The sequence below is a fragment of the Grus americana genome, chromosome 6 (genome assembly GCF_028858705.1).
Source record: "Grus americana isolate bGruAme1 chromosome 6, bGruAme1.mat, whole genome shotgun sequence".
Classification (NCBI taxonomy): domain Eukaryota; kingdom Metazoa; phylum Chordata; class Aves; order Gruiformes; family Gruidae; genus Grus; species Grus americana.
Genome location: NC_072857.1, coordinates 7,585,205 through 7,607,562, shown reverse-complemented (window position 1 = coordinate 7,607,562; position 22,358 = coordinate 7,585,205). Strand labels below are relative to the sequence as shown.

At 39.1% G+C, this 22,358-nt stretch overlaps 1 protein-coding gene and 1 long non-coding RNA gene across 2 annotated transcripts in view; one reads left to right on the top strand and one right to left on the bottom strand.

Moving 5' to 3' along the window:
• The window catches only part of LOC129208313 (uncharacterized), a 69,252-nt gene that overhangs the window by 37,311 nt on the left and 9,583 nt on the right, over positions 1-22,358 (top strand). The gene's annotated exons all lie outside the window — the stretch shown is intronic.
• On the bottom strand, positions 6,057-9,554 carry CXCR4 (C-X-C motif chemokine receptor 4). The gene is made up of 2 exons (XM_054830825.1): positions 9,432-9,554; positions 6,057-7,661 (listed from the first exon to the last, which is right to left on the bottom strand). Exons 1-2 carry the CDS (start codon positions 9,468-9,470, stop codon positions 6,600-6,602), a joined length of 1,101 nt encoding a protein of 366 aa, XP_054686800.1. The 5' UTR covers positions 9,471-9,554; the 3' UTR covers positions 6,057-6,599.

Sequence of the window (22,358 nt, the reverse complement as noted above, 5' to 3'; positions counted from 1 at the left end):
CAGGACTAAGAATCGGAGAGTACTGAATATCTCTAATGAAAGGATTAGAAGAGGAAGGGAGGGAGTGAGGCTGAAGACCTTCTCAGCAGAGGAAGTTAGATTGCTTCAAGTTCGTGTGAAACTCCAATCCTCAAGAGCTGAACTGGCTTGCCAAGGAGTCACATGAGCAGCAGAGGTTGAGGGGTATGCATAGTTAAGAGTAAAGGAGAGAAGAAAGGGGACTGTGAGGTGTGAGACTATCCTTTTTGGTCCTGCCGATTAGTAGATCAGTTCAGTTGCCTTGTGTCAGTGCATTATTAGTGCCCAGTTCCATGCAGGATAGCACTGTTGAAGAGTCACGGCAATGGGCTTGGGGAGAAAGAGAGCAAGCAAAGGGAGGTGGGGGGCATGACCTGAAAGGCCATGGAGAGGAAGGTAGTAAATACTGAGGGGTAAGGGAGGGCAGGAACTCATTAAATCTACTTTGCTGTCAAGCTAAATCTAACATGAAACCATGCCCTTGTACAATAATCCCTTCTTCCCTTTTATTCATGTTAGAGGCTCTAGCTTCTCTTACCAATGTAATCCTGTACTGAGTTCCAACGGTGCACTTAACACTTGTGTAAGATATTTAATTCCTCCCCCAAAGAGCAGGAGTAATAGATTTCAGGCTTGCAATGAACCTACTATTGACAAGATACATCTATTTTTGTCACATTCAAACATACAAAAACAAACAAAATACGAAACCAGAATTATTCTCTTACTTTCCACAGATTTTAGAGGTGGAGCTGATCTGTGCAAACTGAGGTCCCAGTTTGGTCTTCCACTATTGAGCACACCAACATTTCTCTTTGGTGAACTCATGTAGACAGACCTGGCAGAATGAGTATTTTTAAAGATATTTTAAATATTAGATATTTTCCCCAAGGAAAAGAAAGCAAATATTAGCCTAAGAGAGGGCAGTATTGAAAAGGAGTAACGATAAGAAATGTGTCAGGTGGGATGTCCGATAAAGGGCTGAGTAGTTGTGAAAGGAGAGTTAAGGAAAGATGCTCTATTTGAATTATTCAGGATTATTTTGTATTACGTCTGTTGAGGAGTGTCATGCTCACCTTTGGCAAGGTGACACATTAGGAATATTACCAGTGGTAATTGTTGCTGTCTGGTGTTACTGTAGCCTTGTGGAGTGCATCAGTAGTGAGAGCAATCTACGGACAGCCTGTGTTCTTGTAGCTGTGTTGGCATCAGTCATGACACCGACCAGCAGGTCCCCTCAGCCTTCCTTATCCAGACCTCTCTTTGGGAGATCTGCCTGATTATCAAGTGCTGAATAAGAAAGAACCAAGAAAATAAACACATGTGTGCTGTGATTGCACTATAAGAAATTTGATAATAAAACCAACCTTTGAGTTTAAACTTTTCATATGATATAGAAGTAATTTATCTTTTGGCTAAAGAAAAGCAGATGTTGGAAGGGAAATGCACATGAGAAGACACAGAAACTGTTGTGAAGACTTTTTTATTTGAACGTTCTCTCTTTACTTTTTCTTACTTGTCCAGAATATTGTGTGTAGTTGTAACAGAACAGAGCCATTAAAAATTATATAAAGGTATATTTTTAAAGGAAAAGACAAGTAGAATAGAAGCTGTGAGAAGAGAATAGTAGAATAGTAGAAACAGAAGGCAGCATCAACAGCAAAAAACCCCAACCCAAAACAAAACAGAAGCCAAAGAACTCTTCACAATGTGACCCCTCAAAAATTCCTCATAATTTCTACTTAGTTTGACATGTTTGTGTGGTGACAATCTGTTCCTGGTGTGAATTCCTAAAGATAAGGATATTTAAAATGTGGACCTATTTCTTTCAAACTATGCCATTGAAGACAAATTACTGTCAGACTGTTGATAGCTGGGTATGCAAAGCTTGCGTTTCAGTAAGAAAAAAACATTTTGCTGAAAACGTATTTCTCTTATGTTCAGCAGAACAATTCCACCTGCTCCATACTGAAAGATTTAATTTCTTGTAGATCTCTGACAGCAGCTGAAATCAGAGGAACTCGTAATCTTTGTTTTGTAATTGCTTTGGGCTATAAGGTTATACACTTTAGGAAGCATAATTCTTTAGGTACCCTGCTCTCTCTGAATTCAGTGGGGGTTTGTCACTGAAACTGCCTGTCCTTTTAAGAAAATAGTAATTTTAATCAATAGATACTACATCTGTAATGAATCCTGACTCTGAAGTCAGTAGTAGCTGTGCTGAAGCCTGAATCACTTGTATCAACAATTGAAAATAATGCTTATAATCTACATGGTTACAGATGTAGATATATTTATGTTAATATATATATAAATAAACACAAAGTATACTTATAATCAACTGCTATTAAAATATACTTTCAAAACCAGTAACTATATCATTGTTTTATTCTATGTCCTGTTAGAACTAAAATGGTGGGAAGGTAATAACAGAGTTGATATTAAAACAAATGATCGTTAAACTTAATCCTGTTAAAGATTAAAAATTTTCAAAGAAAAAAGAGTGACAGAAAATTTGTTGCATAAAGATAAAAGGTTTTAAGAAATCTGTGCCTTCTTTATAAGAAATAATCCCATTGCTCATGTGATTTCAATTGACATGTGATTTATGGCTGTGAAAAAGAGTCTGCATAGCTCTTTCAAAACATAAAGCGAGGGAGTGGCATCCTTTGAGCAAAAACTCTGGTGCCCTATCTGCTTAAGTGTTTCCTAAGTTTCAGCACTATGAGAATATGAGAATACTCCATTGTTAGGGGATTTTGGAGGCATGCCTGGATCAAGGAAGTACTTCCTCGTCATGCTGTTTCCTTTCCCAAACAATATAAAAAATGGCCTTTTCAACCAAACATCTAGAGGTGGTCACTTTGTACATTGTCCAGCTAGAGCTCAACATCACAAGATAAACCATTCATTTGTATGAATGGCTCCATGTTATTACCGCTACTTCCTTTTTATTTTCATGGTGATTTTGTTTTGATTTATGTATATGCATAGAAGTTGAGCCCCTTGTATAATGATTGTGTCATAAGACTAGCCAAGAAGACGCGAGAAACTCCACCTTACTCATTGCCCTCTATGGCCTGCATACATTAGCTCTGACACCCTCACTACCATCAGTTGTCTTTTCACATGCTCCTCTGACATGGACTCTGTACAATCTGATTAGACAGAGTAAAAATTTACCATACAAATAATGGATTATAGCGTAATTTTATCCCACTGCTTTAAGTATTCTAACTTTACTTCCAGACAGCATTTCAGAGGAAGCAAAAGTGAGTCCATGTACATGTTCTGTTCTTGGTTTAGCCTTGCATGATCCAAAGGATTTCTAACTAATCTTAAGCACTCAAAATGTGTGCATTATAGTATTAGGTGAATATCCGTGCTTTAGTCCAGCATTGCTGTTAGCACATTGTAACAACCATGGCAAAATACTTCGTGCCTGAATTCTGTGGAAAGTCTTTGTAAATTCATTATAATGTATTTAATCTCTTTGCAAATACACTATAAATCTTTTAAATTACCATGTAACAGTTTTAACTGGTTTGTAACCAATACTCACCCGTACCCACATTTGTTTTCTGTTCTGTATCCTGAGTTGCATATTTAAAATTACTTGGGCATGGCTATTATTTTATGACATCAAGAAAACACTGAGACTATGCATTGTGTATATCTTGAAGAATGTCATTATGATTATTCTGTATACTAGAGAGGAATACTTTGGAAAAAAAGACTTGGAAAGTCCCTTTGAAACTTTGGAAAGTTCTTGATGTATGTGGACTCGTCCAATGTATAAATTACAAAATTAGGTCTATTCACTTTTGTCACTGAATTTAAACTTTGAGAAATGCATTTACTGGGACTACTTTTGTTCACAAAGATGTAAAAAAGTCACAGCCTCAACAAAAATCAGCTTAAACATAATTTTCTTTTGAAGGGGAATAAATTCATATTTTTTACCAACATGGTATATTTGGAATAGCTCAGTGGCTTTGAGAGACATTTGCCTGATTTGCTCTGACTTACTCAGAGGTAAAAAGACAGAACTGGATTCATAATTTCTTACTGTTTCCTCATGACAACATTCAATTTGCAAATATTTGCTCTGTAACAGTGTAAGTACATGTTAGTACATGTTATATTCATATTTATAGATATATAAAGTTATTTAAAAATAAATACATGAAGCTTTTGACTCATTTTGCTTGCTGGAGCAAAACCTCAATGATCTTGCAACTCCTTTTAAAGGCGTTGTTTTGTCCAGTTTCACTAATTGTGCTGAAAACAATGGCAGTTTTATAAAACTAAAGTAGGTCTCATCCCTCTGGGGCATGGGCTGTTTTAATTTTGCTAAATTATTTTCTACACAAATGCTTTCTGTTGTTTGTTTAATGTCCTTTTAGTGGTCTTTGGCAGTCACATGGACTGCTGAGTTTATTCTGCCTTGCACTCTCTTTACTGCTAATTCTGAGGTAACAGTTGACTGAAGTATAATGGTAATAATCTAAGTTAATGTTAGCGGGCTCTAAACATTTCCTCAACAAATAAGCAGCAGTGTGTTGACAGCCAATAAGTATTTTATAAGTGCAATTAAATCACAGTGATTGATTGGGCTGGGGTGGAAATCAGAATCATTTAGAACAACAAATTCTTCACGGGGAAGTCCTCACTAAATTAAGAAAACACACAAAGAAACAACAAAAATAAACCATTTAAGAAGTTCTGCTCCTATACCACGTTTTTCTCATTTCTCAACTCTGTTAACAAGGAACAACTTGATGGAAGTGAGATGTTTTGTTTCTTGAGAATGCATCTTTTCTGTTGTTAATTTATGTTGAGTGAAGATATACATTAGAGTTAACTGATCTAAAAGAGAGACCTGCTTCCTCTTCCTTTTATTTCACTTTTCTCTCCCTGTGCCTGGCTCCAGGTTACAGGGTCTTGCATTTTTGTAGTGCTTGTTGGATTCCTCATTGAGCTCATTCAATTCACTAAATTGCTGGAAATTTTTTTTTTCCCTGCCAGGTTAAGTTTTGTGCTGGTTCAGCAAACTGAATCAGCTCAACATAGAATCAGATGACTACTACTGTCATTGCAAGGGAAAAAGTGTGCAGGATGCAGCCAAGATTGCAGCCTCCTGACTGGAGAGGAGGGAAGCTAAAACCAGAAATGTCTTGTATTTATGAAAATATGTAAAATAAAATGTGCAATTTAATATATAGTTTAGCACAGTGGTACATGCCCCACAAAATCACTAGGATGCTGTGCTTGTGTTCTTCCTGGGTAATATCATTGCAATATCCATGTTGCTTATTTCACTTCTGTGTGCCTTGTAGGTATTGTTGTGGGTTTTGGGGGGTTGTTTGGTTGTTTTTTTTTTTTTGACTCCCAAACTGTTAATTATTTATAGATCAGTAACAGAATGTTAAGATTATATTATTATAATATCACATTAAGAAAATTTGTATGTAGACAGGCTAGGGAAAGCTCCATAGAGAAGAAACACCTACCTTCCACAGGAGATGATACACCAATAACTTTATTTCTAGTCCAAACACAATGTCAAATAGCAAAATGGCTTTAACTACTTTTGATTGCTATTAACATGTGAAACTAAACTTAGAAGAACAGCAAAAGGCAGAAGAAATGTAGGACTGACTTTATATGCATGGCATAAAGGTTAGTCACATGCAGTTATCTTAGTTTGACTCCTAAGAGGCTGTAAACTTTAGTGATTGCTTCAATCGATTGGTTTTCATTTGTAGATATTTTGCCCTCAAAAAGTTATTTGTTTAAAGTGATACTTTAAGTCATTCCAAAGATCTTAACTGGAGTAAATGTATTCTGGTGAAAAAAACCAAATTACTTAGAACTCACAGGTGTCAACTGAATAATCAGTATGTACTGCAACTCATGTTCCTGCTTTTCATACAAGAACCAGGCAATTTTCAAAGAAATTATTGTGCATTGAGAATTGGAAATAAAAGCATTGAGAAAAACATTTAACCAGAGATAAAAATACCACTCAAAGTAACTTTTTGTCATATACTTTTATTTGCCTTGAGCAGAAAATTTTGCAAACCATCAATTACTGAGAATAGGGAAAAAAACCCTAGGATGTAACAGAGGCGGCTTTGGTTATAAGTGCCATTTCTACAGCAGAGTTAAGCTATTGTAAACCAAACATCTTGTAGTAAGGTAAAAATCTCCAGTCAAAATTTTTAAGAATTTAACAGCAACACTGAAAACATTTACATATAAACAACAGAGAAATATTTTCTAAACTTTTAACAGTCACTTGCTACAATCCAGAAGTGTTTAGTTCACGTATCTATACATACAGACAAGCACTAAAACTTTTGTGAACTAACCACTTGTCCACAGGACCTGCCTAGACAGTTTGCCATCAATACGAAAGTTTTTTTATATAAATAAGTCAATTAAACTTCACAGAGACTAAAAGAAACAATATAAAATTCCAACTGTAAATAAATCTGTACAATATGGTCAGTCTTGTTTTTCTGAAATCTTGCGCAACTTTAAAATGTCTACTTATAAAATGATGGCAAGGAGCAGCGTTAGCTGGAATGGAAACTTGAAGACTCGGACTCTGTAGAAACAGAAGAATGTCCCCCACGTTTGCTTTTTGAAAGGATCTTCAGGCTTGATCCTCTGCTAACTGATGTCAAGGCATTTTGTGCTGATGTTTTGAATTTGGCACCCAGGAAGGCATATAGAATTGGATTCAGACAACAGTGGAAGAATGCCAGGGCTTCAGTAATGGAGATCCATTTATGCACTATTGTCTCCAAGCTGCAACGATGCCTGATGACTCCTAGCAAGATGAATGTGTCGATGCTGATGCCGATATAATATGGCAGCCAGCAGGCAAAGAAGGCGAGGATGAGGATAACCGTTGTCTTCAAGGCTTTGCGCTTCTGATGGCCTTTTGAATGTGACAGCTTAGATATTATAATACAGTAGCAAGTCAGGATTATTAGACCAGGCAAGACAAGTCCTACCAAGATATGCTGAAATCTGAAAGAAATCAGCCAGTTTTCATGAGGGTACATGCGATCACACAGATACTTTCCTTCTACTTCACTAGTACTGGCAAAAATTATATCAGGCACTGTCAGAAGCACAGCTGGGAGCCACACGCCTATGTACACCACCTTCTCAGCCAACAGCTTTCGTGGTCGCTGGCTGTTGGTAGCATGGACTATTGCCAGGTAACGATCTAGACTTATAAAGGCCAAAATCAAGACACTGCTATAGAGGTTGACTGTGTAAATGACATGAACTGCCTTACACAGAATGTTCCCAAAGTACCAGCTTATGGCCGCATCCACAGACCAGAATGGCAAGGTGATGACGAAAAGGAGGTCAGCCACAGAGAGATGCAGCCTGTATTTATCAGTCATGCTTCTTTGTTTCTTCTGGTAGCCCATAACGACAATAACCAATCCGTTGCCAATTATTCCTGTTAGGAAGATGATGGAGTAGATTGTTGGCAAGAAGATCCGGTTGAAATCGGCATTCTCATGCTGAAAGCATGGCTCTCCGTAGTCTCCATAGTCACCTGAACCACTCTCATCCGTGCCATTATCAGAAAATTCAATGATTAACCCAGAGGACAGCTAGGGAAAAAAAAAATAATTAGATGTTAGCCCCTCTGCAAAAGCTGAATCTATATGGCAGTATGTTAAGAGTAGCCTGAACAGTGTCCATCATCATGAATAGGCAAACTTTTTGGAGACTAGACTGAAAACCACAATTTTAATATATATATATAAAATACACAGCGAATAAGAACAAGTTAAAGAACTTCCTTTCTCTTTCTCTAAGGACTGAGATCTTGTAACTAAGGACAGGGGATGAAAGGGAAAAGATAATGGCTACTCCCAGAAGTATCATTGGTTCTAGACACTTCAGTGCTCTAATCAGATGCATACTACAAATGGAAGAGCCCAGCACGAGGTTAGTCTGCACAGAATATTACCCAAGACTTTCAACTCTTGGAACAGAGAGCTATAAAAAAAATTACTTAGACAGAAATGCTTCTGCTCCAAAGTCCCTTCTCATTAAGGGGATAGGGTCAAGGAGAAATAGAGAAGGTACCCTTGGCTGATGTAATAAAGGATAAATAATACCAATAATTCCCTGCTGAGAAGCAACTGACAGCTACACACAGAAGAAAAAAAAAAAAACACCAAACCCAAAGCCCATAAAGAAAAGAAAGGAAGAGGGTCACCTCTTAAGCAGGGGAACTCAAACCCCGTGGCAGGTCATCACGACCAGCCACGTTCCCCTCCCTTTCTTCCCCACCCTTCGCGGCTGTGGGGGTGAAGCTGGCAGTGCTGGGCTGTAGCCAGACGGCTGTACTAAGTACAGCAGTGGAAAAAGGAAGCGAAATTCTGGTGAGGGTATGAAAGCGCACCAGGAAACCACCAACGGTTTTGGCCACGGCGCTGAAAAGCAATGCAGGCGGGCGAGTGCCACCTGGTTATGTACAATTCCTCAGGTTTTGAGATTTTAGTTTTCCTGCCCTGTATACCATTTAGCCCTGACCTCCGGGCGGGATGCGCCCCGAGGATCCCGCGGCACTTCACACACGGGTGCACCAGCTCCACGCGGGCATTAACTGCGGATTAAAGTTAGAACTTGCCAGAGATGTCCGTTTTGGACCTAACTGCTCTCAAAACCCCGTGACAGAAGAGCGGCCTCCGGAAGATCGGGACTCCGCCGCGTTTCGGCCGGAGGGGACGGCCGGGCGCTGCCGCCGCTCCCGGCCCCACCGTGCGCGGGGGCGGGGGTGGCGCGGCGGCCCCCGCGCTCCGGCGCGGCGGCAGCCCGAGGTTAGGGCAAGCACCGTGACAGAGGGATGCCATTCCCTGGAGTCAAATCACTCCCAACTTCCTCGCTTGTTTCCCCCCCTCATCATTCCTGTGGCTGTAACTGTTCTACCGGTGTTTTTCAGCCCACAAAAGGCGCCACATGTCACTGCAACTGACGGCCAAGCAGCAAAGCCCGAGGAAAGAAACGGGAGTCCAGCAGTGGCTGCAGCTGTAGCAAGGTCCGAAGCGCTGCAGCCAGACGCAGCAGCGGCAAGATGTCAGGACCGAGCCCGGCCCGTTTGCGCCCCGCGGACCCTCGCAGTTACGCGGGCTGGGAAGCAGAAGGCGGCGCCCGGCTCCGCGCCCCCCGCTGTGCCCCCGGCCCCGCTCCTCGCACGGCTCGGGGCGACCCCCGCCCACCGACGCCCCCAGTCTCCGCCGAGGGCACCTTTGCAAACACCACGCACATGGGCGAGCGCGGCGGGGACCGAGGGCTGTCGCCCCGCTGCCGAGGAGCAGCGGCGTCGAGCAGTCAGCGCCGCCCCGCCGGCAGGCTCAACTCCCGGCACTTACATCCAGGCTGTCGAGGCTGTTGTCCATGCTCTGAGCCATCTAACGGTTCTGGGCTCTCGAGTTGTTGTTCCCGCCGCGCCTCTCCGAGCGCCGTGACTCGCAGCTGTACCAAACACACGCCACGGCTCTTCTGGCGGGACGCGGCTCTTATAAGTTCCCCTGCTGTCCCCCCCCGCCCCCGGGGGCAGCCCGCGTCTGGCTCCTCCCCGCGGGTGTCACCGCGCCCCCGGGCTCCGGGCGGCCGCCTCGGACCGCTCTTTGTCTGCAGCGTCGGGCCATGGGAACTGCATTTGCCCCAAGTGCCCGCGGGGGCGTTGCTCCTTGCAGGGGCATTTGCCACCCTCTGATTGATGTGTTCATACAAGCGGGTTTTTGAATTTCCCCTCAAGAAAATTCTTTGAAGTGTGTTGCCATGGGTACCCCAGGCGAACTCCGGGTGAAGTCACTGGTCCAGGAATTGTGATAGAGGAGGAAGACGAGAGGTCCTGCAATACCCTTCAAAGTATAGTCAGCTCAGTCCTCAGAGTTGTCTGTCTTCCCTGCTGAAGAGTATTGGGAGAGGCAGAAAGTAGGGGGATGGTCCTTACTGAGGGATGAGAGGTTCTGCAGACCTTTCAGGGACTGCAAGGCGAGTGGGCTGCAGGTTACCCACTGAACTCCTCTGGTGTCTGTGGTTTTGGGTGAGAAGTCTGATGGGCAGCTGCAGGTCTGAGATACTATCATGGTTCATTGTTCCAAAAAGCTTTGGAAAGTTACAAGAAATGTAAGTGTTAAAGAAACAATAGAAATCAGGATGAAAATACAACATTGCCAAAATCATGGTGCTGCCAGCCATGGATCTGCATGCTCAATATCTTGTCATCTAAAAACAGCAAACAGTGAGTTCTTTATTTGACCACTAATGTCAGCAACATGTCTCGTCTTTCTCCTTAAGCTTGGTAAATTAGTTTTTTAAATGTGAAGGGTGAATATCTTTAGTAATGATCTGTTTACAGTAGTTGGATAATTAAAAGAAGAGAGAAAAACCTGAAATTGTAGATGTAGGATATAAATAGCAATCATAAAATAGGTTTGCAAGGGAAAAGCAACACAAGTATAAAGAAAAATAAAACAGAATCATGGATTTTCTTGACAGTTGTCTCTGGGGTCTCAGTACTGTTGATATTCATGCAGGTAAACTAATTTGTAGAAAAGATTTTGATTAGAATAGTGTGTTGCTTCCCCCCCCCCCCCAATTTCACAACTCACATCGTAGTGAGTAACTACATTGGGAATAAATTATTCCATTTTATGGATTTGCTCTTTACAGTTGGAATTTGGAGTGGAAAGAAGAAGAAAGGAGAGGGGCATTCTTTATGTAATAACAATATGCTCAAATTACCCTGGCAGCCAAAAGGGATGAATAAAATGAAAGTTTGACAAAGGTTTTATTCTTAAATGCCCCTATTACCAGTTTACATGCTCCGAGTTAGCCACCAGTTTTAGATGCAAAGATTATTTCCAGGTATTTGACAAGAGTCACTCTCTTACTCTTCTACTAAAAGCTCCAGAACTCCTTCTTATGCATTACAGTGGGTATGAGTTTGGTTATGATTAATAACAGTGATTATCTTTTTGTTAAAAACATGGTATGTAAGGTATGACCTATAATGTGACTATGTACTTTAAATACATAATGTGATAGTAATTGATATTTTGTTAGCAGGTCTGGAATATCGTGTACAAATTGCATTAAAAGCAAACTGTAATTGATTATAGCTCAGGAATTAACAGTCTTCAGAAAATTCAATATCTACTTTGAGTTTATATCCAGAAAAAATTGAGAGGGATACCATGCTAGAATTCTATAGACATAAAAAAATCTTCTACTGAATCCCCATTTTTAGATACTAATCCTAGTCTTACATTACCATAGTTCTACTCTCCTGAACTTCTTTAAAAACAAGTGTGACAAAATTATGATTCTTGCTATTTTTCCCATGTTTTCCATAGAACCTGTGATGTGTTCACTACTTTCTAGACATACAAATAGGAAAAATACATGCCTCAAGTAATCTGCAGCCTAGCTTTAGATGACTAGGCAGATAAATGAGCGGATTTTTATGTATGGATAAGTAGGATCATGTTGAAATAATAATCTTTCACTTTTTCTCTTATGGATGATGCCCAGCTCTTGGCACCAACAATTGCTGTGCAGTTTTCAGCAAGGGTATGCTGCTTGAAAGGCTCTCCAGACTACTGACCTTGCAAACATGTGAACCAGATTTTCAGAAATGTGCATATTGAACAGGTGCTAAAAAACTAATCAGGACACGGAGCTGCATATAGGGGAGATGAACTTTTAGGAAAAATTAGATCCTACCTTGCCAGAAAGTCATGTGGGTGACAGATGTATTTTTATGGAGAACATATTCTTATCTCAGAGGGGCATAGAAGATTAAACACTGTTCCTTCTCTATCTATGCAGTGCAGGACATTAAAATATGCTTGTAGTGCAGGTGGCTTGTGGCAATGGTTGCAGATGAGCAAAAAAATATATATGTGTACATGAAGTCTTGAGCTATTTGACAAGTTTGAGAGTTGTTGGGTTACTTTTTGGGGTGGATAGCATGGAGTGCATCGACATGTGGGGTATTGATGCACGGAACTGCAAGTGTAATTACAGCCCAAGTAGGCAAGCGTTATCACACCTCCGTTTTTCTGTGCGGACAGATCTGTAACAGCAAAGTGTATTACATGAAAACTGATTTTGTTAATTAATGGGATATGGGACAATGACTTAGTTATTTGTGTTCATAGATAACATAAGAAATTCGGAACTGAGGAATGATCTAGTTGCACAGATTAGCCCTGAAGCGTGGTAGTGCCAAGTGGTGGGAAATGTGGGGACTGATACCCTATCTGATGAGATGTCACTGAAAGATGTGTTTGGATGAAGGCCCTCTAAAACTATCATTCACACTGCTGTTTTATAATCTACGATCTCTTTTGTTTCTCCTATCAGAAAACCCATGTGAAAACTTCCAAACTTCCTTTGTTGCACAGAGGACCATGGAGGGCAAGTTAATGATTTCCAAAGTGATAAAAGAAGGGAGCTGTTTCTGCAGAGCATGTAAATCAGAGTTAGCGACAAATCTTCTTAAGACAGAACTAGCAAATAGCAATTTCCAAGCTTATGTTTTGCGTAACATGTTTTTCTGGTCACAGAATTATTGTGAAAATCAGACCCTTCCTAACCAATGTAGTACATTTATTACTGAAAATGTGCCCTCTGAAATTCAAAATCCTACGTTCTTACATTGTTAGGCTAAAAATACAATTCCTCAGGTTGTGAATCATTAACATATTTTTTTGTCTTCTAAAAAGAGACATCAGTGATGGTCATGCAAGAGCAAAATAGTTTCTAATAAACTTTTCTAATGGATAAAATATCCTTTTGATTCAATATCCACAGAAATAGAAAAATAAATTGCATTTTATTCAACTATTTTAAATTACTTACTTGATTTGAAGGTTTCACAACTGTCTTTAACAAAGTAAACTTCCAGCTAATAAAAGGTTGATGACACCATTGTCTGTGGGTGACACCTAACACAAAGGAGCTATGATCCCTACAGTGATAATATATGAATACCACTGTAGTGTAATAATTACAATGGTGTATTAATAAACTATTCCTTATTTTGTAGCCTTAATGGAGCTCTCCTTTCAGGGCATATAGATGATTATGTCTTAAAAATACATAACCAGCAACATGTCTAAAATTACTGTACTATATAGTAGAGAATGAATAATTTTCAAATATTCACTGATTTTCTCTGTACATGTCAATTCCTGTACTGGAAGACTTTTGAAAGTGGGGGGAATGTCTTCTGAAAAAATAACAGAAAATATGCTCAGGCTTTGTGAGACATTAGGTTTGAGTTGTGGATTGTTCTATTCTAAATAATACTCCAGGGAACTGATGTTGTGGACTTGCTGGCCACTAGATGAAAAGCGGTTTCCTTGTAAAACTCAAATGTTTATTACCATACGCTGGATTGACTTCATGACAAATGGGTCTTCAAGTGGCTTGAAGTTGTATATATAGAGAGGAAAAGGATATACACTGCTTTTTCCATCTGATCCTTCTGTTGAAGTGGGAAAGGTATCAATCTTACGCCTGTTAGAATGGTTACAAGCGGTTTGCTGGAGTTAGGTTTCAGTTAATGGCTTTCTTTGCTCTTGGTTCTCAAAGCTCCCTGTCTCCATTTCTTTCTGCCTGTGCTGCAATGGAAGAAGCCTGCCAACTGTTACCCTGGTCCTGGAAGGAGAGCGTCTGCCCACCTTATGGGCAGGGTGCCACCTAAATTTACTGATTTCAAAGCAGAAAGACAAAATAAAATCAGCAAAGGAGCAGAATATCTCTTTCAATTGGTAGTATGTTGCATTACCACAGGAATAAGTCCCTGTATGAAAGGAATGGTACTTGAATATCAGAACAAAATTAAAGGAAAAGTCTTACATCAGTATAAGGCAACAAAAACGTTATCAACACTGACATAAAAGAGAGATTTCATTATGGTTCCTTGCTTTTAATAAAGAGAATTTATTTTGTTTCCTTTAAGTATTGCCATGAGGCCAAGATGTCTAAAGTCAGCACAGAAAAGTCAGCAGGAAAAAAAAGTGCTGTCCTCTAAAAGGAGTCATAGTCACTCTTGTGTTTTAATCCCACCTCCATCTGTGGCCTGCGGCAAATCACTTAACCCTTCTGACTGTGTTCACCCAACTGTAAAATAGGGATAACAATACCTACTTACCTACCTCAGAGGAGAGTCATAGGGATTAATTGGTTGATGTTTGCAAGGCACTTTGAAGACACAAAATGCTTATTTTAGAGCCTGTTGAAATTATTGGTGACACTGATCAGCTAAAATTCAAAGGGGACCAAACTCATTAAGGTTCTGATCTTCTTCCTCCATTTGGCTATGTTTATGGGTTAGCAAATCTCACTGCATGCGGACCGTTTATTGTTTGTTTGGAAGCAGAGTAGACTAAAAAGATGCTTTGAACAACTTTGTTAATCCTTTTAACAAACAAGTCTTCATTTGCATATCACTGAAGCTGAAGGTTTTATCTTTGATGATTATATAGCAGAACACTTCTGGAGACATGTCGAAGTGGGTTTTTTCCAGAATTTTGGTCAGATCAGAATTACGAAAACAAACTAAAACCTACCTAATTATATCATGAGTAATTTCTTTACTATAGCCAGGTAGGATTTTGGCTTTCATAGCATTCAGATAGATTTCTGCTTAGCTATGAGATGGTTTTTTTATGATGTTCTTTTATGCTGTAAAATTCCATTAGAAACTTGCTTGCAGTTCAGCTTGGATTACTAAGGATAGGATTTGCTTCTCTGCACCCATATTAAAAGTATGCTATATTCCCGTCTTAAGAGCATACGGATAAAATTAGAAAATCTAGCTCAGATATTCATGTATACATGTGTGCAATTTCACAATTTCATGATTTCTTAGTACATAGCTTTAGAGTTATGGTTATATCTGGGACTGTGCATTGCTTCTCCTACCAGTGTAAACAGAACATAGCTACCTGGAGACTAATAGACTGAACAGGCCCCTGAGCGACCTGATCTAGCTTTGAATCCAGAGGTTCCTTTCAACCTGAATTATTCAAAGTAGGTCCATCAGACCATGTCCTCACTCCTCTGCCATTAGCAGTGCCCAGAGTTACCTGGATCAAAATACATCCACTTATATTTACGTACATTAAGCCCATTTGCTCTACACAATGGAAATAGCATTTTGATGTTGTGTTTCCGCCCTGACAGTTTTTGGTCAATCTTTTGTTGAAATGGTGTTTGTGGAACTGCGTACTTGGGATGTAACAAAGTATGCTAGCATGTGCCATGTTTTCTTTATCATTTTCACACATTTCTTCTAATTCCTTTCTTTGGATGTGGTAGTAGGTATTGATTTTTCATGTGTTGTGAGCTTCTGAGCTTGCTGCATTAACTTCTTCAGTTCATTTGCCGACTTGTTCTGTGTCTAAAAAGTGGCACTGAAAGCAGAGCAGGAGCAACAACTCTTCCTGTTTAGCTCAGTTAAGCAGTCTGAAGCTCACAAATGTTTTAGTTTTATTGCCAACAGCTTTGAAGTACAGTCTGTATATATGAGTGCTGAACCTCAGCTTGGATACTTGTTTTTGCATCTGCATGCCAGAGATTGCTCCTGTCTGTGCTTCCTCTCAAAATTGGTGACTGAATCTGTTGTTCAGCAAGTAGGGAGATCACCGAAATTCATCGTTTCTTTCTTACTTTGGCAATATAATTGGTAGCATTTACTCTGTAACTGTCCATCAGTTTGATGTCATTGAAAACATGACCCAACATTTCTAAAACAACCAAAAAAATCTCCATTAAATGTTACCAGATTTTCAGTGCTGCAGCCAAGCCCTCTATATACAGCACTTGCTTAAATACCATGAGTAAATACACATATACAGCCTGCTATATCCATTTATTTGTAGTCAAATATAAGGATGTAGATAGAGAGCTGTAGTAATATTTATGGCAGGTACCTTCCTTTCTCTGTTCATTAATTGCCAGTGAAATGAGTATGATATTATACACTTATTGTTTTGAGATGATTGGTTATGAATAGTGATATTTGCTCTTGCTGTTTTGAAAATTTGGTAGGTAGGATTTGGGGCCTAATCTTTGTAAATAATCACTGAGGTCACACAATATGGTTTCTTCTCAGTCATTAGGTGACCAACCTCTATGAAAGCAGGAGAACTGCTTGAAGAAATAATTTGGATGTTGAACCTCTGTTTCTGATTTAATGGGGAGGTAAATACAATTTTCAGGGTATCATCTCTTACTTCATAGAGTGCTCCAGCCACATGATATAAAGAGCTAATCTCTTACAACTGAACTTGCTAAACTTTCATCTTGCTGGTTCAAATTAGTTTTTAGAAAGTGGAACAGGGAACTTTGGGCAAACTGTATGCTGAACAAGGCATCATCCACATAATTTCCATAATGGCTGGAACAAAGACTTTACAAACATCATGGCATGGGCTTTGGCTGATTTGAACAGAAAAGCGATAGCGTGCTAATGCCTGATCCAGATCAGATCTATACAGTTGGGTGATTCAGCAACAGTCTTGTTATAAGGAACTGTGGAGCCCTCACCTCTACAAGAGAGAGTGAGGCAGAATCCTTAAGGAGCATAAAGAATAGAGGATGACCATCCTAGAAAGTAAAGGGTATTAAAAATCTCTTCCTGCCTTTTCCTTTTTCACAAGGAGGACTGCATTTGGCTTGTACATGTGGCCTTAATGTGAAATAGCTGTGTTCCGCCCGGCCGGGGAGGGAGGAACTTTCCATCCAAACTCAGTTCAGCTCTCTTTTTTTCACTGTCTCACCACATTACTGCACACATAGGAGATGCATCTAGAAAATTAGTTGTCACGAATATTTGTTCCATGTGTGCATGTTTGTTCACGCTTCAGTATGCCTAGTTATGCATCAGCATACATTTAAAAAAATCTTCCCCAAACATACATGTAAACAGAGAACAGGTGAGTAAGTGTCAGTGAAGAAGTAAGAAAAAATGCCATTGAAGCAAACTGTCATCTGTGTTCAGCTATATCATTACACTCCAAGGTATAGCCGAACAGAAGTCAAGGAGTGTAGAAGCTTCAATGCTTAGCAGTGATGGTTCCAATTTAGCTTAATTTACACTTCAAACTTTTTCCATTCAAAATTTTAGTCTAAGATCCTGTTCCTTCATTCATGAGTTCAGTGCAACTGAACATGGGAAGAAAGACTTCAGTCCTCAAACACTCATTTTATAAATGAGTTTCTTATTCTAGGTATTTGCCATTATTTTAAGTAGATAGTTCTATATTTCTGAGGTTATTTTTCAGTACCGAGTGAATATTGTGAAAAACACACAAGAGGGGAATTCTAAAAATATTTCTAGGTTACAGTCTGTGTTCAGGACAGTCTGTACTAAGTGCTATTTTATCTTTTTTTTAACTTATAAAAACAGGAAGAAGCCTTGCTACTTCTGAGGACCCTGATAAATGTTTCTACCTGTCTTTTTCTAGAAAGATCTCTTCAGGTGCCAAGTAAGGGTCACTGTAACCATGGATACTTATACTCCATTTTCCCCTTGGGTTTCTGTGAAAAACTTGGTATGATGCCCAGTTTAAACCACATTTTGTGTTAGGTAATCATAGGCTCAGTCTGTTCTTGGGTATTGTGGTTTTAAGTTTTCAACGGTTGCTCTGTGGTTTGAAAGCTGTGTTTTTTATTCCCTCTTCTTTTCTCAGCAAAGAAGTTGTTAAAGCAAAGTTGCTTGATAACAATTATTCCACCAAAATAAAGTCTTTTGGGAAGGATTGATTGTCGTGTGGTTTAAAACTGAAACCAAACCAAGAAACCACTTTACTCTAGCATCATGTTCAATGCAAAACATGTAACATTTTGCTGAATTTGTGAAGAGACTATTCAATTCCTGAAATTTGTCAAAATGCAGTTAGGAACCAGAAGAGACTTGATCTGTTTTTAACACCTATCTTACAAGGCAGTCTTAGAAAGATTTCTAAATGTATTTTAGTGAAAAGTGGAATACTTATTTTCTATGAAATAGCCTGTCAATCCTCCTCTGATGCTTTGATATAGATCTACAAAGGTTCTTACGCTAGCTGAAGGAGCAGTGTAATTCAGCTGAGGGGAGAAACTAATTATAGATTTTCCTCACTTTTCAAAAACATTGGAGGTGTTGAATAAGAGGACAATATGAATGAGCATGAATGAGTATATAGAAATGGAAACTGCTCTACTGGATCTGGAAGCGAAGCTCAACAAGTGCCATGTGATCACATCAGAAGAACCATATCAGCTCCATCAAATTCTGAAAGAACTGTGTTAAATGATAAAAGTCTTGAAACAGTTGGGTTTTAATAAATCTGTCAAACCCAGGACAAAGTCATGTGACTATTGAATGGCAAATGCAGGGCCTATGTTTAGGAAGAATAACATGGGCTACTAGTGCTTTAGTTGTCTTACTAGCATGCAAAGGTTTAGAACAGTCTTCGGTGGGAAGAATATTTAAAGGTGGGAAAGTAAATGGAAAATAGAGCAAAAAGTTGAATTTATAAAGGTATATTGTAGCAGAACTACTTAATAGCTTTCATTGATAATTTGTTTTCTAGGGAAAGGAAATAGAGTAGATACCACTTGTCTGGACTTTAGTAAAGCATTTCATATGATGCTATTTGAGTGTTTATGAGCTTAGTTTGTTAAGCTAGAGTCTGTGGGAATTAATACACTATATCTAATATGAATGAGCAAGTTTATAAAGGGAAATAACAACGATGACTCTGAAAGGGAAATAGTAGGCTGCAGGAAGGCAACCAGTAGAGCTCCTCAAGCTTCAGTGTTGGAATCAGTTACACATACTATTTTGCATTAGCTTTGGAACAAAAAGTAATAAGCTACTGAAATTCACTACTAGTGGAAAATAAGGTGTCACTGTTGAAACTGGGATATCCTCAGACATGACAGAAGGGAGAAATATATTAGCCACTTGTGGGATAAGTCTGAATCTCTCAGATACAGCTGAGAAAGGGATGTCCTGGCTTACTGAATGTATCGAGTGGGGTATACTGAAGGGAGAAAGACGTACTATTGCTGCCACACAGAGCACTGGAAAAGGTGTATTCTGAAATATTTTTTACAATTCTTAACAAGAAAAATGACTTCAAATGGAATAGGTGCAGAGAAGGATGATCAGGGTGAAGTGTGGAATAGAAAGCTGCTCTTGCGAGAGGAGACTGAAAGAGCTTCTTTTCCTTAGTTCACAAAATGAATGTTGAAAGGGACAGTGAAGCAGGATAGTAGACACCTGAAAAGGAAAAGAAATACTTGGGCCAGTATTAGCACACAAATGACTGGATATAATAACATGGTTAATACACATTGTAAAAACATGAAAAAGTTTTTAACTGACAGAGGAACAAGCTTTAGGAACAATTTCCCAATACAGAGAATTTTAAACAATTGACTGCTTTGACAGATTTGTTAGGACTTGTTGACCCTAGTTCAGTCCCATCATCCTAGGTTCTGACCTGAAATTCCTTTGATAGCTGCAAAGTCTGCGAAAGTTAAAATATCACATACGCGATGATCACAGAATGTAAGCATTTGTGTAACTTTTTTACTACACATTTTTGTTAAATTCAAAAGAGTTTATGTCCCTTTCTTTATGATTTCAGGTGCTATTAGGGTAGCAAGATCAGTTTTATGTTAGATGGAAATAACTGCTGAGAAAGTACCCTTCTGGTGCCTAAAGACAAAGTAGTATTGAGTAGTTCATAAAATCCTGATTTTACTCTAAGAGAGAAGCAATTTTCAGCCACAAATGTCAGATTTTAGTGTCCAAGCCATGAATCTATGCCAGAGCTGGTGAACAAGTCTCTGTTGACCAATATAGCAACTGTACTGCTTGTATCAGGTGTAAGTATTTGTACATTGAAAATACGGATCTTAGAGTAGCATATAAAATCAGTCATGTTCTGTACTGCTGTTTATCATGGAAATGTAATCAAAATTATCAATTCAGTAGTTCCTGGCTGACCGTGTAAGAACCACTTTTGTAGAAAAGATCCAAGAATGGCCAGTCATAACCAAAGTATTAGTCTTTGAATAATAGTCAAACACAAACAATTCAAATCTTATGAACAAAGAGACAGAAGAGCCTTTTCATCATCTATCTGTGTTATTGCCAGTGGAAGGTGGTTTCCTATAAGAAAGGTAGCAATCAAAGGCAAGAAGAGGCAAGTAACAGCAAAATGTAAACATACAGAGGCAGAATCTAGGGGTTAGGAGGAGGTCGGTGCCTGACACAGTAAAAGCAAAGTTTAATTGTATTCTTAGACTTCGATTTTTAAATTAGTACCCCACTGAGGAAAAGACTGCAGCCTAAACAGCAAATACATTTGGTGCAGGATGTTATATATTAGGGAATACAAACACAATCACAAATCCATTGGAAAGCTGGTTTATTTTTTTTAATTATTGGAAAGGTAGCTTGGATGCTACCAGAATATGTCTTTTAATATTAAATGCTCTGTAGAATTTGAATGTGCATTTGTGTCTGTTCTTCTAGATAATGTCTAGTTGATTGCAAAGGAGAACTTGTGCAACTTCTTACGCTCCAGTCAAGGACAGATGGACAAGAAATGGCAGTGAGTGTTTAACTGGCCTCATGCCCATTCTTTGTTCTAAAGTCCCTGAAAAGACTCCTAGTTCTGAGTTAGAAAACACTGGTAAATCTGCCTGTGATTCTTTGTAATATTCGTTAAATGGAAACCACTTTCTATACAGATAAATTCCTTCTCAGAGAGACAGCTTGTGAGGAGGGCTCACAGAACAAAATTTAGAAGCCATGTAACTCAGTGGTAAAGGAAAAAAGAAAAACATGTAAAATACATCTGTATATAGAATGCTTGTACATATAATAATGAAATAAAGTCCTATGTACAATCATCCCAGAATAGTTTGTCCAACAGAAAATATCATGCATGGAATAATAGAAGGATCAATATCAGCGCAATTTTTTACTTGCAAGTGCTAGTAACAGAAATGTAATCTCCCTAGGAGCCAGTCTAACTTATGCATCTGGCTTTTCAAAAAAGTTATGTGGTGAATTATGAAAGGAGCATGGAGCCTAGCACAACCTGGATGCCTGTGTTGTTCTCAAGGTGGAGAACTCACCTTGAAGTTATCAGCTTTTTATTTGTGGAATGAGGGCTGCTTTGGGAAAAGTTAGGTTAAATGGGGAAGGGAGTGAGGAGTAGCAAAGAAGGAAAGATGAGCAATACATTCAGAAGAAACAAATAGGAAGAGAGACAGTAGGGTCATTGAGGGACAAGCGCATGAAAAGATGGTGACAGATGAAGTTGATAGTCCCTCTTTTTTATTTTCAGTTGTCACAAAACCATAGAGAAGCAACCTTATCCTGGTGGATAGGAAGAGGTGAAGATTTCACAGTCAAGGAGCAGGTCTGTTTGAATTGCTGCAGGCTGAGCAGAATGACAAATGAAAATGCAGAGGGAAATGGAGGCCTTAGGGGAAATTTGTCCTAGCTCAGTGAGGACAGGGATAGTGCCATATTCACAGAGACTTATTTATCATCCAAAGAAAAAAGACAAGGGAAAACAGAGAAAATAATGGACATATTTAAAGTTTATTTCTGTGAGAAATATTTTAAATACAAATAGACACAAAGTCCTTTAATAATACATGTTGGTACATTTGTGCTTGTATCTACTCTAAAAAGAAAGGAAAGCAATGCTTGTGAAAGTGTAAGACTGAGAGCTTTCAAGACAGGAAAACCTGTTTTATTCCTAGCACAAATCGAGCACAATAAGTAGAAGTCAAATACGGATCACATTATAATTTCCATCTCTTGCTGTTAAATAGGAATTCTCTTTATCTGTTTGTCCGCCATGTTATTATTAAAACATTTTGGATACAATTTTCTCTCTATCAACTAGCAATTTTCCTTCTACTACTGTTAAACAGGAAACCTTTATGGATTATTCCTCTGGTTTCTTGCATACATACGCAAGTACACACACACATACATACACACATACATACACACATTCTCTGCCCTTTGAACAGTGAAATGGTGTGGGCGGCAACCTCTCTTTTTAACTGTAACAGTGGGCAACCTGTGGCATGTTCCCCACCCACTGAACCACACGACAAAGATTCTCTGAGGACCAAAACATTTGCTGCAACAGCTCACTAAAATAGATGGAGGGTTTTATTTTTTGTAGAGTAGTGCTATCATAGGTCCAGGGGTACCACTGGTCTCATTCCTAACCATGAGGACCTACCTACAA